We start from the raw sequence: 13,915 nt of genomic DNA, 5'->3' as shown, positions 1-13,915 counted from the left end.
GAGACCATCCCAACATAGCCTCAATGCGAGTTTCAAATCTGAGCGCCTCTGATGGACTTAGAGGAGAGGGGACATGGAGTGACAGGCAGAGGTGTTTCGTTTATAGAGAAGGCCTTGGTTTGAACCTTGGCTCTTGGATTGATGTGTAAATGGGGGTGTGCATGATTTCCCTGTCTATGGGAAGTTGTAACCATTATACCTCCCTGCACACACTTGAGATCTTTGAGTGAGAAATGTATAAAAAGTTTTAGACTTAAAAATGCTTATAAATGTTATCACAGTGGTAGCTCAAGGGTGAAGGGTTCATTGTCATCAGTGATGGGTCTTTGTCATCATGCTTTGGGACCTGTCTTCAGCAGCTGTATCTGTATCAGTAGCTGCCTGACTGATTCTGTGTTTCTCTCTCCCCAGGCGGCTGCTGAAGAGCGAACTTGGATCGTTCATTACTGACTATTTTCAGGTATGCTTGGAAGGTCCCAGCACCCATTACATATGCAGTCACATACCAACAGGGCGGGCTATCAAGGCTGTAGAAAGTTCCTTCAGTGCCTACAGTTCCACGTGCTGCCAAGGCTGCAAGGAGCTGCTGTACCAGCTAACATCTCCCTGCTGTTAGTGGAGATCAGTCAGATCCCGTGCAGTCTCAGTTATGTTGTTAAAGATTGTTGCTCCTTTGGGTTCCATCTGCCTGTCCTTATCATATGAGATTGTGCCTCAGAAGTTTTAAAATACATCTTTAATTAACCCACAGAAGAACACATAGCACTTCTACAAGAAAAGAAAAATAGTTTCCAGGATAAAACAGAAGGGTGGTGCTGTTGTGCGTGGACACATGTCTGCGTGGCCACTTTCTAGAAGGCAGGCTTTTCTCTTCCCTGCTCTGGATTGTGTATTTCATGTCACAAAGTCCCAGACAGCTGCACCATCCAGCCCAAAAACACAGGCAGGAAAAAGGCAGAATCTACTTAGGATTACTGAAGACATGGCTTTTCACCAGAGGACCCAGACTTCCACCACTGCCCTAAATCTCTCCTGTCCTATGTGTGGCCTTTAGTTGGGTTATGTGCCCTTTGGACAGATTATTTCTTGTCACCAGGCCTCCTGGTCTGTTCTGCTGACAGCAGGATTTAATATGACAGGTAGATTTCCTACCCATGTATTGTTGTGCGGCTAAGAAATTGAAAGTCTCAGGGTGTGTGTGTGTGTGTGTGTGTGTGTGTGTGTGTGTGTGTGTGGTCTTTCTCTCTCTCTCTGCAGAGGAAAGTTTCTAAGTCATAGACATAGGCTGCTTTCTGACCTCTGAGCAGAGGTATTTGGGAGCTGGTGTTGATAGTGATTAGGCAGCTATGTGACCCTCCCATGAAGGTAGCTTCTGCTTCTAACTCATTTGCTAGGTGGGGCTGGGCAAGCTGCTTCATTACTGTTGGTCTCAGTTTCCTTGTTTGTAAGATGAGGACAGAAATATAGTTTACCCCATTGTGCAGTTTGCATGAAATAGCAGTGGGGAACTCAATGCTAGTTGTAGCATGTAACATAACATAGCATGTAACATGGCAACATAACATGGTGGTCACAACCATGGACCTTGTGGCAGGATGCCCAACAGGGCCCAGCATATCCAGTTACTGAATGTGTTGCCGTGAGCAGGTGGCCATTTCTCTCTCTCTCTCTCTCTCTCTCTCTCTCTCTCTCTCTCTCTCTCTCTCTCTCTCTCAGTTTCCTCTTCTATAAAACCAGGACCTAAGCTTTAGGACCTGCCAGTATAGGGTTACTATAGGGACTAAATACATTTGTATTTACAAAGCCCTTGCTGGTTAGCACAAAATTAGAGGGTGTTTGTTAAGTTTATCCTGGATCTTATTTACTATCCATTTGGACGGGAAAGGGATGTAAAGACATATGATCTTGGTAGTTTCTTTTTTGTGTTATTTTGTGCCCAAGTAGTGCACAAGTTTAAAACTGTCTAAAGAGATTTTTGCAGTTAAAAAGTGGGGCACCACTTTGTTTTTTTGACTCGAGTATCAGGAAATATCAAATTCTATGTCCACTATTAAAGGGAGACTAAACACAAGCTCATGTACACAGGTGTATGTGCGCATGCATGCAATTTTGTGCACATGCACACACACACCACACACACACCACACAGACACACACCACATACACACACACAGACACACACTCCACACACATAAAGACACACACACACACACACACACACCACACATACATACAGACACACACACCACACACATACAGACACACACACACACATACACACACACACACCACACACATACATACAGACACACACACCACACACATACATACAGACACACACACCACACACATACAGACAGACACACACACACCACACACACACACACACACACCACACACACAAAGACACACACACACCACACACATACAGACACACACACACACCACACACATACAGACACACACACACACCACACACATACACACACACCACACACATACAGACACACACACACACCACACACATACAGACAGACACACACACACACACCACACACACACAGACACACAAACACACACACACACACAGAAACAGTAACCCTAAATCTGGTCAGATCAAGACCCACTGAAAACCTGGGATTCAGTTAAGTCGTCCTCTGCTACATGGACCCATAGCATCTGTACTGGGGGTGTGGGGGGTGGATGTGAGGAGACTGAAGACTCAGAATGTGATAGTGAGTCCCAACTGTGAATCATCTCACTTGCCCTTCACTCAAAGGTCAGCCTCTACCTCACTCTGCTCCCTGTGGTCTCTATTGATTGGTTTGAAGCAAGCTACAAAGGTTTTTTTTTTCTTCATAAGTCCTGAAGAAAGGAGCTGGGCTGCGCGGGGCTGCCTTATGCCTTGACATTTGAAAGAGATGGGTTCCCTGTGGTTTCAGTCTAGTTTTAAATGCTAGCTGTCTTGAGGTGCTGGGGGCTACCCTTAGGCCGGTAAGAAAGGGTGTGTCTAGTGGGGACTTGTGCACATGAGGTTTGTGGAGGTGGCTAATACTGCTTACAAAGATACCAGATGCTTCAGAAACTAATAACCACAATGCCGTTTCCTACCAGGAACCTAACCAGAGAAGCTGCTTGGTGAACACCAAGTCTTTTTCTTTCGGTGTGGTGTGAGGGAATGCTTTTCTGAACTCTAAGTGTGGTGTTTTCCTTATTTTGGGTGCTAGACTGGAAGAAGCCTGTTCTAGACACACTTCTAATGCAGATTTTTTTTTTTTAAAGTGTGGGTGTTTGTTTCCTACAACCCCGCCCCGAGTTTTTAAGCATTTACTTTTCTTTTGTTACTTCTGTCAATGTTTTAGGGGGAGCAGGGAGGATTGTCTAGTATACATACCAGAAGTGACATTTAGGGACCTAAACATAGCAATGAATAACATCAGAGGTGGGTTAAGAAAGTCTTTGCTTTATCCCTTATAGTCACAGCAGAGGGAGTCTGTTCAGTCTTCCCCGGGACTTGGTAGGCTCCTTATTTAAAGGAGAGCTTACCTTGAACTTGGCATCTTTAGCTAGGGGTAGTTGACTGGCTAAGGTTCTGTGTCATGTTTGCTGTTAGTTAATTTCTGAGCGGATTTTTCCACTTGTGGTAAATGGGGTTGCTACCGATTCCTTTTAGCAAGCAGGGACAATTTTGACAAGCAGCTTAAAGAAAAAACATTGCTCCTGAAGGACAACAATGCTGGTGTCCCTGGCTGTGGCCCCCATGGTGAAGAGAGACATTCAAGTGGGGAGGCTGGGGGCTGGGTACCGTTGAGGTTTCCAAATCTGCACAAGAGATCTCCACACAGCAAGAAGTCGCTGAGACCGGGAAGCTTCACTGCAGCCAGGGGCAAAGCCCCTAGAGGCTCAAACAAAGGATCAGAGAAAATCTCGTGGAGGCTTGAGAACCCTAGGACCAGGGTTGTTTCCGAAAAAGGTAAACAAGCTCCCCGCCCCCAACCCCATCCCTGCACCTGATTTCACGACTAGGTTTGCCTTTTCTTGGGACCCTCTTTCCCCAGTGAGAGCTCGTCTCTTGCAGAGTCACAGACTGAGCTCCTCCTGTCTGGGTCTCCGAGTTAGCACAAGTGAGCATTTTTATTTTCCAATTTTAAAGAAAGAACATCCACAGTGAAGGATAATGAAAATGACCTGGGGTGAGGGCAGAGGCAGCAGGTAAAAAAAATTCGGCTTATCTCTGGTCTGCACACAGAGAAGACTGCCTGTTTGGGCCGCAGGAAGCTGAATAAGATTTCTGAGAGACACTGGCCAGAAACATCCCTGACATTTCCAGTGTTGACTCCCCCCCCCCAACACCCCTCCCCCGTCTGTTTTGAATTGTGACTGAGAGGAAAATTAAGGTTTCGGAATAGAACTCTCTCCCAGTGACCGCCTGGAGGGATAATTGGTTCTGTCGTGATTGAAAATGGATAGTATAAAATGATCTGCATTTTGGATTCCTTGGTGAGGTGGTTCAACGCATGGGGGGGTGGTGGTGGCAGGGTGTCATATACCCTCCTTTCCCAATTCTGTATCTGTGGCTTGCACAGTTGGCTAGAAGTATTGTCCCAAGCTCAGAAGGTTCTATTTCTTTTGGTGGAAAAGAAACTGATCATCATATGTTAGGGAGATGTGCATTTGGCAGTAGGTGAGAGGAGGCCCCTGGTGAGGGGTCCCAGACAGAGTAGAGCCTAAAGCTACTCTGGATGCAGGAATTTAAGGGAATCTGCACCAGTACTACTCAGAGTAGCACCATGGGGGTGGATGGCAGGCTCTTCAGATCAGGCCCAGAATAAACAAACATGAATGAGTAAGATAAATAATTACGAAGCGTAAGGAAGAATATCCCTTTGGGTTTTCAAATCCAAAGCAGATGGGGGAGAAAAGATACAACTTCCATTCTTGGTCCTTCCCAGAAGACTTCCGTAGTAGGCAGTATTCCCTAGAAGGAATCGGAGATGGTGAGGTGGTCAGCTGGGAAGAAGGGGAATTCCGTGCCTGTTCTGTAGGCTCCAAGTGGGACCAGTGCACGGAGGAGCCTGGCAGGGACCATGGCTTTGCTTTCTGTTTTTTGTTCCTGTGTTTTAGGTACGAAGGTCACTAGGATTGAGGTTTGAATGGTATTTGGGACAAAGGCATGGTGAAGCCTGTGAACCTAGAAGTTCCTGGTGGCCACTCAGACCTCTTCTGAGGTGGAGCTAACTAAGTAGGAGTACAGAGAGTATCCAGCCACCCAGGGATTTCTGAAGTTTTCTTGCCCCGTCTCCCAAGTAGTTACATGAATTTTGTGCAATTCTTTGAGTATTTTCATAATGCTTTTCTCATGCTTTATGAAGCAAGTGGAAAAAATGAATCTGGAAATTGATAACTACAAGCCTTAATAGGCTTTAGGTAGAGATGAAAACCAATAGGTTTGTTGAGGAAAGTTCGCTTTGGATGTGTGAAGAAGAATGCTTAGGTACAAAACACTAAAAGTATTTTTGCCTGAAGGGGCTTTATCACCCTTCTTAGCTCTACGGGAGCAGGATTTCTTTATCGATTAGACCTGTTGTTCTGTGTGAGAATATATTTTAGGAGCCCGCTACGTATGAAATCAAGGGATTTAGTATAAATGACATAGGGACTGGTATGAGCCAGGGTTGGTGAGAAGGCGAAGCAGAGGCGCAGGAAGTTGCGGTGGGTACTGCGCATGCGCTGAGTACTGCGCACGCGGTGGGTTCTGCGCATGCGGTGGGTACTGCGCCTGTGGTGTTTCAGTAAGTATCATGGTCAGCAGTCCAACGGCCATGGGAAGTAAAGGTTGTTGTGAATTTTGTTTAGTATGGCAACCCCTCTCTGCCCACTCTGAGAGTTACGATGAAGGCTGAGTATGTAGCTCGGTTGGCAGAGCGCTGGACAAGCATCCATGAGGTGTGTTCAGTTCCTAACACCTTAGAATTCAGGAATGGTGATGCACGCCTGTTGTCAGTTTGGCTTGGAGTTCTTCCTCCCGAGAAGCTGGGGCTGGCATTATTCCTCTCTAGCTTTCTCCGTTACTTTTCCCGGGGTCTTTCTGACTGGGTTGGGAGGTACTCTGCTTGATAGGCGACATATGGTGGGCAAGCTGTACCCCGACACCTGCCCTTTTGGCGGCTCACCTCAACATCTCCACCCTTCCCTCTGCTGCCATGATCAGGGTGAGCTGATCGCCTTCCACAGTCAATGGCTAGTGGCTTGGGAGGCTTACCTCCGAACATGCCCAAGCTTCATTTTTCTGTTTTGAGCCCATTTCTCTGTGTCTTAGGGGGAAAAAAGATGTCAGCCCTTTCCGCTTCCGGATCACCCTGCCACCTCATTAATGTGCTGTTTTGTCCATGGCCAAGTTCACTGATGGTGTGCCAGAAGGATGTGTTGAGTAACAGCCGGCCCCTTGCCAAGTCCCCAGTCATTTCCTAAGGAGCTACTACTTAATAAACGGGTGGTTTGTGATCTGAGGCTGGCCGGGAGGAGGCGGGGAGAGCCACCGGGCCAAGAAGGGCCATGAGAAAGCAGAGTCTCCAACTCTGTCTCTTTTGTCATTTAGCAGCAAATGTCCATCAACCTTTTTCATCCACGCATTTGGCAGGGATGAGAATTCTGAGGTGAGATTCAGGAAGAGAGGATGCTTAGAAAAATGGTAGTGGGCAGCAAGCTTACCTCTCTCTCTCATTCCTGACCCCCTCTGCTTTCTTCCTTCCCTCTTTTCTCTTCCTTCCTTGGTTTCTGTCTCTCAGAGCCTTTGAGCAAGCCTAAGTCCTGTAGATGGAAAATTGGCATCTTCTTAAGTGAAGTGGATGACAGTGGTGTGACCGTCACAATCTGCAGGCCCCATACTAAGTAAACATGTGACTATATGTGGGGTGTGGGTTTCCATCTCTTTCCCACGGGTCTGCCGCTGCTACATACACAAGTCAGGTAACCCCTAAGAGGTCTTTGTAATTTCTACACTGTGACACAAAGATGAGAGCGGGGGAAGGGCAAAGCTCACCCACAGCACTGCCAGACCTGGGTGGGGATGGCTGCCACCATGTTTCTGTTCAAGAATTAGTGGGCATGTGTTCAACCCTGACTTCCACGCATCATACTGAGACCTACATTAACACCACTCATTACTACCCCAGGGTAGGATGGTAGTGGTGGGGCAGGGTGTGGGTGTGGCCGGACACCTGGGCATGAAGCATGCACATTCCTTCTGGAAGGTAGTGGCTCCGGGCTCCCTATGTTTTATGTTGCAGTATCTGACCATACCTTCCTTAAACACACCTAACACACACACACACACACACACACACACACACACACACACACACGGAGGGGGGGTTTGTGGGGAGCAACTGCAGAGCATTAAATTCTAACTGCAAGACCCTTCAAATTCAGGAGGGCAGGTGCCTGTATGGCCGCCGATTCTCTGGAGGGAAGACTCCTTCTTGACCTGTGTTGTTCTAGGTGAGGGATGGTAGCTGAGAAAAGAATATGGCTGTGGTCAAGTTGGGGAAGGGGCAGGGGGAGGGTGGTTTGTGAGTGAGGCAGGTCAAGGTAGTCATTCTCAGGGAAGGGAAGCTAGGTGCTGGGGTGCCCCCTGAGAATCTGGGAGGGTTCTGCAGGCACCGAAGGAAGGAATCTGAGCTGCATTCCTGTGGGTTGGAATCTGGGGTGGGAAACTCTACCCTAACCTCAGTTACTGGCAGATCAAAGCATTTGTGGCATGCTTTTCAAGGAGTTTTAGCTTCTTGGAAAATGGAGCCCCTTAAAGATCAGCAAATCTGTATGTGAGCAGACTCTGGTGACCACAGGCTCCAAGTGGGGAGAAGGACGATATGACCCAAACGTTTCCTTCAAACCCCACGTTTTTGTTTATTTTGATCTAAGCTACAGAATTTCTGTGCTGTGTATCATGAGAACCCTAGAAAGAATGTTTTCTGTGTCATTCCCCCCCCAAGCCAGAAATAACTCTTTTTCTTTAGAAACACATATTTTTCCTTCTAATATCTCCTTGAAGGGAGAAGACTAAGAGCCAGGAGGGAGGATCTGGGCCATCTGTTGGAATCTATTCCTTCTGTTTTGGACAAAGAAGTTTTTACCAAATGAAGAAAGTGGGAACAGATTTAGGGACCCTATGTCACCTCCTCCATCCCCTTAAAAACATTCTGATTCTTATCTTGACTCCTTAAAAATACAAAATAATTCTTGTCACCAAAATAGGCAGTTGATCTTAAGTTCAAAGATTTGCAAAGCACCATACCCAGAGTTGGGCTGGAGTGGGGTGCTAAAGGAAGAAGTAGTCCTTCTCCTCAAGGATCTACTACTCACTATTGTTTGTTTGCGTGCGTGCGTGCTTGTGTGCGTGCGTAAATGTGTGTGTGTGATATCCAAGTATTCATGGATATGTGTGTCTATGTGCATGTGGAGGTCAGAGGCAGGATGTCAGATGTCCTGTTCCTTGTTCCCACCCGAATCCTTTGTAGCTGAATTTCATGCTAAACCTGGAGCTGGGCGGGTAGATTGCAAACCTCAGGGAGATCCTCCTGCCCCAACCCTCTTACAGTGCTGGGGTTATAAGTACTAACTACCACATTCCTGCCCCATGGATGCTGAAGATTTGAACTTAGGTCCTCATGCTTGCCTGGTGAGTAGATATGTGCCACTGCCTCCCTTAGTGTATATAATAAGGGTAATGAGACCAGATGATTTGAACCCCTCCCGGAATATGTGCCTTGGAAATGTGATCAAAGAGAGCTTGCAGAGTTGTTTTTGGAAGAAGTCTGGGGTACCAGTGTTAACAACAGACACCCAGGAGACTTTAGCAGTGCAGAGATGACCTTTCTGAGCACCTCATCTGACTCAGAGGAAGTGCTGGGGCAGATACTCTAAAGCAGTGGTCCTTAACCTGTAGGCTCAACCCCTTTGGAGGTCCCATATCAGCTCTCCTGCATATCAGACCTTTACATTATGATTCATAATAGTAACAACATTGCAATTATGAAGTAGCCATGAGATAGTTGTATGGTTGGAGGTCAGTATAACATGAGGAACTGTATTAGAGGCTCCTAACATTAGAAGGTTGGGAATCACTGCTGTAAGATCACAGTGAGATTTGTGCTCAGGTGGTGTGACTGCTGAGCAATCTTTCTCATCCATCTTGGCTGCCAGGAGGTGTAGATCAGCTGACATTGGATGCTATTCTTGCTTTCTGACCTAGGATAGGATGCAGTTGCTGGGCCAGAGCTGGAGAATAGGCTGGGGCTTTGTTGTAATTCCCTGTATAGTCCAGTGTAATTTCCCCCCCCCCCAACAAAATTGGCATGCTTCAGTATTGCATTTTTCTAACTCTAATGTGCATGCCATCTGCCATCTTGAAATTAAAAAGAGGCCAATTTACACTTTAAGATTTGGTCATATCTGAATTCCAGGGAGATTTTAGAATCTGGATCATGTGTGCCTGTCACAGAAATGTGCTAGTGCTTTTGAAAACTCCCTTGGTACAGAGGTAGGAGAGATGACTCAGTAAGTAAGGTGTTTGTTGTACAAGCATGAGGACCTGAGATTGGATTTCCAACATCCATGAAACGGCCAGGCCTGGTTGCATGTACTTGTAACTCCAATGCTGGGAAGGTAGAAGCAGGAGGATTCTGGGGGGGGCTTGTTGGCTAAATAGTCTTGTTGAAATACTGATCTTCAGGTTTAGTGAGAGACCCTGTCTCCAAAGAATAAGTGGAGAAGAGGCTACTCTGGCATCATGTACCTACAGAGGCCAGGACACTATATGCAGACACATGCCCACAAACACACATATCCCCAGAAACCCCTCAGTACATTGTTTAAATTCCTGTTGTTACTGACTTTCTTCTCACACTGACCACTAAGGGTGTATGGTGGTGTGTGTCTATAATCATTAGCTTTTGTAAGAACTTTTAAAAATTTTATTTAATGAGCACACTGTAGCTGTCTTCAGACACACCGGAAGAGGGCATCGGATCCCATTACAGATGGTTGTGAGCCACCATGTGGTTGCTGGGATTTGAACTTGGGACTTCTGGAAGAGCAGTCAGTGCTCTTAATTACTGAGCCATCTCTCCAGCCCATGCTTTTGTAAGAACTTTTGCCAGAGGTTTCATGATAATGAGAATGTAAATATTCACAGCACAAGGAAATGTTAAATATCTGAGCTACCCGTTACTAAGATCTCGTCTCTACACATTACACACAGGCATTGAAATGTCACAAATGTCCAACAGTGGTATGTTCATCAACATTTTTAAATGCGGGGCTGGAGAAAGGGCAGAGCAGTCAAGAGTACGTACTGTTCCTGCGGAAGACCCAAGTTCGGTTCCTCCCATCTGCACTGGTCGACACATAGCTGCCTGTAACTCCAGCTCCGGGGGAACTGATGCCTCTGGCCTTTGTGAGAACTGCACCCTGGTGTTCATATTCCTACCCACACAGACACAGACACATGGTTGTGAGCAGTAACACAAGTGTTCTTAAATTAAAACCAATTGAAAACATAATAAAACAGTACAGCTAGTGAAGAAGAAAGCTAGTGAAAGGAAGGAGGGGGCTGGAGGCACACTTCCAGTACTTAGGAGGCAGAGGAAGGAAGGTTACAAGTTTGAGACCAGCCTGGGCTACATAGTGTAAGACACAGTCTGTAAAGTAGGTGAGCAGGACCTGAACCACTGTGGTACCCACCTTCCTCCCACTCGACTATACACACTGCTGTTGTACTAACTACATTTTGTGTCAACTGGGCTGTAGGCAAGCCAGGCACTTTTCTTAATCAGTAATTAACGTGCAAGGACTCAGCCCATTGTGAGTGGTGCCATCCTGCTGGTGGTCCTGGGTACTATAAAAAAAGCAGAGTGAGCAAGCCACAAGGAGCAAGCTAATAAACAGCATCCTTCCATGGCCTCTCTGCATTAGCTCCTGCCTCCACAGTCCTGACCTGTTTGAGCTCTTGTGTTGATTTCCCACAATGCACTGTAACTCTATTATGTTATGGGATATGTTAGCCAAATAAACCTTTTTCCTCCTGAGTTTGCTTTAGTCATGGTGTTTCATCACAGCAGTAGAGACCCTAACTGAGACGGCTGTTAGACCCTAATTGGGAGCTTTGGGTTTTGTAAAGGGCTGTGTGAGGAGAACATTGGCTTTTTAGTTTGCTCTTTACCTCCCCCACGAGGGAGCACAGATCTTTGGTAACTAATGAGAGAGGCCCAGAGAGAGGTACCAGGCCATCAGTGATCTATCTCAGAGTTTCTGTAGCTCACATAGGAGTGGTTTTGTGTGTTAGAGACACACACACAAGGTGGAGGTCTCGGTGAGATGTTTCAGAGCAAAGTGGAAACAGCTTAGCTTCTGGAACCAGGAAGAACAGTCTGGCCTCCTGTGAGCCGGCAGGCATTGGTAATCGATGATGGATTCAAATTCTTTGATAGATGTAGGACACTCAATTCATCGTAACTGGAGAGAACTTAGCCTGGCTCTCTAGCACTCTCCCATGTACACCCATTGATGGGCGCATACTCAAGGCTGCTAAAAGTTTCCATTTTATCTTTCTGTTGTATCAAGTGTTAAGAAATCATAGATTTATTCTTTTTTAAAAGTTATTTTTATTTTTTAATTATGAGCGTGTGTGTGTGTGCGCGTGTGCACAAGGAGAGCAGGATGAGTTATACCCTATGGGCCCAGAGATACAAGAGATTGTGAGCCACCTGATAAGAGTACTAGAACGTCAGAGTCACTGAGCCATTCCAGTTGCCTGAATTTGTTTCTTAGTTTGGGGATGGTTACTTTGTAGCACTGGCTGTTCTGAAACTCACTGTGTAAAGCAGGCTTACCTTGAACTTAACATAGATCCATTGGCTCTGCCTTGTACTGAGTTCCGGGCGTGTACCAACCACGTCTGGCTCCAAATCGAAAACAAACAAAACCAACTAGCTCTGTTTAGTTTCCATTTGTCTAGGCTCTCCATATGGGTTTAAGTCATCAAGAGCCTCAAGGGCTTTGGGCTCAACAGTGAATTGGACTGGTTTCCTTCTGTATCTCTTGATAGGTGAGTGGGGTGATGACTGCAATTTGGCTTTTTGGCTTACTACCCGTGGGCTATGTGGTGGCTCACAGTTTTCCTCTGAGGCTCTTGCTCTTCCAGAACAAAGGGCTTCTTAAACTTAGAAGCCTGACTTGCACAAGGGGCCTGCACTGTGAGTGGGAAATTGGGGGAGTTGGAGGAATGCCCCACAGTTTAGCTTGCTGGCAGTCCAGTCTTCTGGATCAGAGTCACCCAGCGTTTGTGCTCTGTGTTCTTTCTTGGCAGAACCAGCTTCTTGCAAAAGGACTGTCCTTTGTGGAAGACAAGATCAAGCTGTGTGAAGGCAAGTACGAGGCTCTGGTGCACGGGGCTCTGACTCAGCCTCGGGTGTTGGCAGGGTTGATCCACATCTGTCCAAAAGCAGCAGTGAGTCACCCCTGCCTCTTGCTGCCTTCAGTAGTTTGAACCAATTGCCCCTGAAAGTGCAACACAGACTGCCTTTGCAAAAATGGACTGGGGATGGGCTGATTTAGTGAAGACCCAGGTAAGGGGGTTTCCATGGATGCATCCTGGTGGTGCTCTTTGATGGGACAGGGACAAATGTTCTAGACCAGATGCTTCTGGTCCAACTAGTCTGTTCTAGGCTCTTCTCCATCCACCATTGCAAATATTTCCTGGAATCATACTAGACAGAGGTGCTCCCAGTTTGGGGAACAGTAGGATAAACAGGCTGTTCCTCAATTTGATGTAATCTGAGAGATGAAGGAAATTTTTTGATCTGTCGATGGTTTTAGAATCCAAGTGACTGGATAGAAAGAAACTGACTGGAGAAAGGTCAGGCCTTAAAGGAAAGAGCAGACAAGCCCTTTGATTCCACTGGGGGTTTCTAGGGATTTGGCTTAGTTTGTTTTCTAGTTCTCTAGTGAATCTTACCACATTTCTCCCGCTCAATCTCCCCACCTCCCTCCCTCCCTCTCTCCCTCCCTCCCTTTCTCCCTCCCCCTTTCTCTACTCTTGTATCCCAGGCTGGCCTCAAATTGACTTCATAGGAGAACATGACCTAGAACTTCTGATTGATCCTCCTGCCTCCACCTCCCAAGTTCTGGGATTACACATGCATCACCATGCTTGGTTTTGGCTATTAGAGATTAGGGCTTTGTGCACGCTAAGCAAGTACTTTACCAACTGAGCTACAACACCAGCTCAGAGTCTTATGATGACATGGGTCAGGGCTTACAGTGAGTAAAAACTACATATGACACCATTCTCTGCACACAAGTGGCTTATCTTTTGTGCTCTAGCCAAACATCCTCAGTATAGGCCAGAGGATGTGCAGATACTGACTTCGTAGGGCTGTATCTAGCCATATACTAGAGTATATGACTTCAAAAACATACGGTGGAGGGCATTTAGACATTTTCTCTGATTTTCTGAGAAAGACACCATACCCAGTAATGTGACACTTGGAAAGACAAAGTTGGAAGGAAAATGAGAAATCGGCGGTAGAAAGTTCTGGTGTTTGGCTCAAAGTAAATGTACCCCCAAGCCCTTTGGAAATAACCAATGGTAGAAATGGATGGACACACACACACACACACACACACACACACACACACACACATAAATAAAACTAAATTAAAGATCTCATTTGAAGTTGTGATAAAACACATGATGTGAGATGTCTGCCTGTCACCACCTCACTGTTCACAGCCCCGACTTTTCTCCTCTCTGCTGCAGCCTTCAGTTTTTCCCCCTGAACCTGGAAACTTCATATCAGCATGCGCTCATGTTCCCACAGCCACTGATCACACCTCTCCCAGGGTTTTGACTCAT

At 46.4% G+C, this 13,915-nt stretch overlaps 1 protein-coding gene across 1 annotated transcript in view; it reads left to right on the top strand.

Moving 5' to 3' along the window:
- Window positions 1-13,915, top strand: part of PRR5L (proline rich 5 like) — a 78,323-nt gene that overhangs the window by 36,045 nt on the left and 28,363 nt on the right. Inside the window, 3 exon segments of the mRNA XM_080931713.1 lie at window positions 412-460; window positions 12,368-12,449; window positions 12,452-12,508. Coding sequence (XP_080787839.1) covers window positions 412-460; window positions 12,368-12,449; window positions 12,452-12,508 — 188 coding nt within the window.

The sequence above is a fragment of the Micromys minutus genome (assembly GCF_963924665.1).
Source record: "Micromys minutus genome assembly, chromosome: 17".
Lineage (NCBI taxonomy): Eukaryota > Metazoa > Chordata > Mammalia > Rodentia > Muridae > Micromys > Micromys minutus.
The sequence above is the reverse complement of the archived record's forward strand: the minus strand, read 5'-3'. Positions and strand labels throughout refer to the sequence as shown.